General features: G+C 31.6%; 1 protein-coding gene across 1 annotated transcript; it reads left to right on the top strand.

Annotated features, from left to right (window-relative positions):
• Positions 1 to 367: 367 nt before the first annotated feature.
• Positions 368 to 1,675, top strand: LOC106766610 (aspartic proteinase CDR1-like). The gene has a single exon (XM_014651327.1). It carries the CDS (start codon positions 368 to 370, stop codon positions 1,673 to 1,675), a length of 1,308 nt encoding a protein of 435 aa, XP_014506813.1.
• The last annotated feature ends 1,167 nt before the right edge of the window (positions 1,676 to 2,842 follow it).

Here is a 2,842-nt window from a genome sequence, read left to right as displayed (position 1 = left end):
TAATTATACAGAAACGGAAACTCTTAGAACTCTCTCAACGCATGTATGAAAAAGATTTTAAATAAATAATTCCTTTAGTACAGAATCAGATAAGATAACCAAAAATAAAGTTCTATAAATTTATGAAATAATTAACATAGTTACAAACAAATTCATAATCTAAGACTTTAATTAAATTTATTGAGAATTATCATAATTAAGTGAAGAAATAATGGAAAAAATCACTCCACATCAAGCAAAATTGTCTCCCTCCTTAATTATAATTTCACAGTCACGAGCTAGATCTTATAAAAGGCCACTAACATTGTAATACTTATACTCTTCAGTTCATCGTAGAAATTCTCATTCTCTTCTGTGCATGTTAACAATGGCAGCAAATATGCAAAGTTATTCATCTCTTGTTCTTGTTCTGTTGTTTCTCTGCAACACTTGTCTCTCAAACGCTCTGAAGGGCTTCAGTGTGGAAATGATGCACCGTGATTCTGAAAAATCACCATTCTATCTTCCCTCAGAAACTCATTCTCAAAGAGTTTCCAAAGCCATTCAGCGTTCCATTGCTCGTGCCAATCATCTCACAAAACCTTCTGCTTCCATAGACACAGTTGAATCCACCGTGATACCAAATTCAGGTGAATATCTCATGACCTACTCAGTAGGAACTCCACCATTCAAAGTTCTAGGTATAGTTGATACTGGTAGCAACATTGTTTGGTTGCAGTGTAAACCTTGCATAGACTGCTACGAACAAAACAGTCCTATATTTGATCCTAGAAAATCCACAACATACAAAAATCTACCTTGTTCTTCTAGGGCATGTCAAGCTGTCGGAGCTTCCTCTTGCTCAGAGAAATGTGAGTATAGCATTAACTATGGTGATGGATCACATTCAATAGGAGATCTCAGTGTGGACACCATAACCCTAAGTTCCACCGAAGGTTCACCTGTCAAATTGCCTAACATTGCTATAGGGTGTGGACATGACAATACTGGGACCTTTGATGACAATGGTTCTGGCATAGTTGGTCTTTCTGGTGGAGCTACTTCTCTTATATCTCAGTTGGGTTCTACAATTGAGGGAAAGTTTTCCTACTGTTTGCCACCATTTTTTGCAGGATCTAAATCATCCAGCAAACTCAGTTTTGGAGATGCTGCTGTGGTTTCTGGCAAAGGGGTTGTCTCAACCCCTATAATCGAAAAAGAGAATCGAATATTTTACTTCCTAACCTTGGAATCATTGAGTGTTGGAGGAAAAAAAGTAGCTGTTGGAAGCACTTCTTCCGAGTCTGGTTCAGAGGGAAACATCATAATTGACTCAGGGACAACACTCACTCTTTTGCCGAGTCAAGCTTACACAGAATTTGAATCTGCAGTAGCAGATGCAGTGAAACTTGAACGTGTTAGCGACCCGAATGGCTTTTTGCGCCTATGCTATCAAACTGGTTCAAACTCTCAACAAGAACTACCAGTAATCACAGCACATTTCGCAGGTGCAGATGTTGTTTTAAAACCAGTCAACACGTTTCTTGAGGTTGCTGATGGGATATCATGTTTAGCTTTTCGTGCAACTGATGATCTCTCCATCTATGGAAACGTCGCACAGCAGAACTTCTTGGTTGGATACGATCTTCAAAACAAAACCGTTTCTTTTAAGCCTACAGATTGTAATAAGGATTGATTTTTTTCTTATGTTTTTCTCTTTGCTTGAATAATACAGAACAGACTGTCTTGTCGTTCTTCATTATGTATTAATATTCTATCAATTCACACGGCTTCTTACCACATTCAATCCAATATTCCTACCATGTTCTATAACTATAACTATAACTATATATATATATATATATGCATTTCCTATGAAGTTTTTGGCCTGGTTTTAATGAACTGTTATATTTTTTTGTTAAATATTAGAACCTCATATATATAATAAGGAAAAAGTCTCTTTAACAACCATTTTTTTGACAACTTTTTGACAACGCATACGTGGCAGCTTATGATTGGTTCGTTTCAAATATTTTTTTAAAATAAATTCAAACAGACGAATGAAATGGTGACACGTGTCCCGTTGTCAAAAAAGTTGTCCAAAAGTGTTGTTAAAATATCATTGTCCATATAATAAGTGATAGTTTTTTTATCATTGAAGACAAATATATAAATAAAGATAAATGGATATTCCAATCCATAAAAAAAGAAATATATACAAGTAAAATTGTTTCCTTCTTGTGCTCCAAAATACAGAAGTAACATATAATGAAGAGGATAATTATACTATGCTTTCTTCTATTTTAGCTTTTATTTTCTTTGCAAACTTATTATATTTGGCAAAAATGTTATATCTATTAATTTAATATCATTATTATTACGATATTTTTTTTCATGTTTTTATTTTTAATATTAGCAATCAAATACAGTTAACTCTTCGTTTTAGATATAACGATATATTTATTTTGAATATTAATAATCAAATAAAATTACGTTTTCGTTTTACATTTTAGTATTATAAAGTTATGATACTATTTTGATTTAATAATATTTATACATTATTGTATTACCGGTTCCATATTAAAAACATTGAAGAATAAATTTTTTGTGAAATATCAAGAAATATCTTAAATTTCTTAAACGAGTATTCTCGGTTAAAACTAATAAGTAATCTTTAAATGCATTAAAATTATATAAAGAACTAACTTTTAGGTAAACAACTTCGTGAAAAAATAAAAAATAAAATAACATATTAAACATTCCGATAAGCAATTAATTACTTACCTTTTAATTAATATATTAATTAGTTAACTTAATTAATATATGTAATAATTTTTAATAAAAAATTAACTTATCAAAGATT

Source organism: Vigna radiata, chromosome 7, assembly GCF_000741045.1.
Source record: "Vigna radiata var. radiata cultivar VC1973A chromosome 7, Vradiata_ver6, whole genome shotgun sequence".
NCBI classification, from domain to species: Eukaryota; Viridiplantae; Streptophyta; class Magnoliopsida; order Fabales; family Fabaceae; genus Vigna; species Vigna radiata.
Note: the sequence above shows the minus strand (reverse complement) of the source record. Positions and strands in the feature narration are given on the sequence as shown.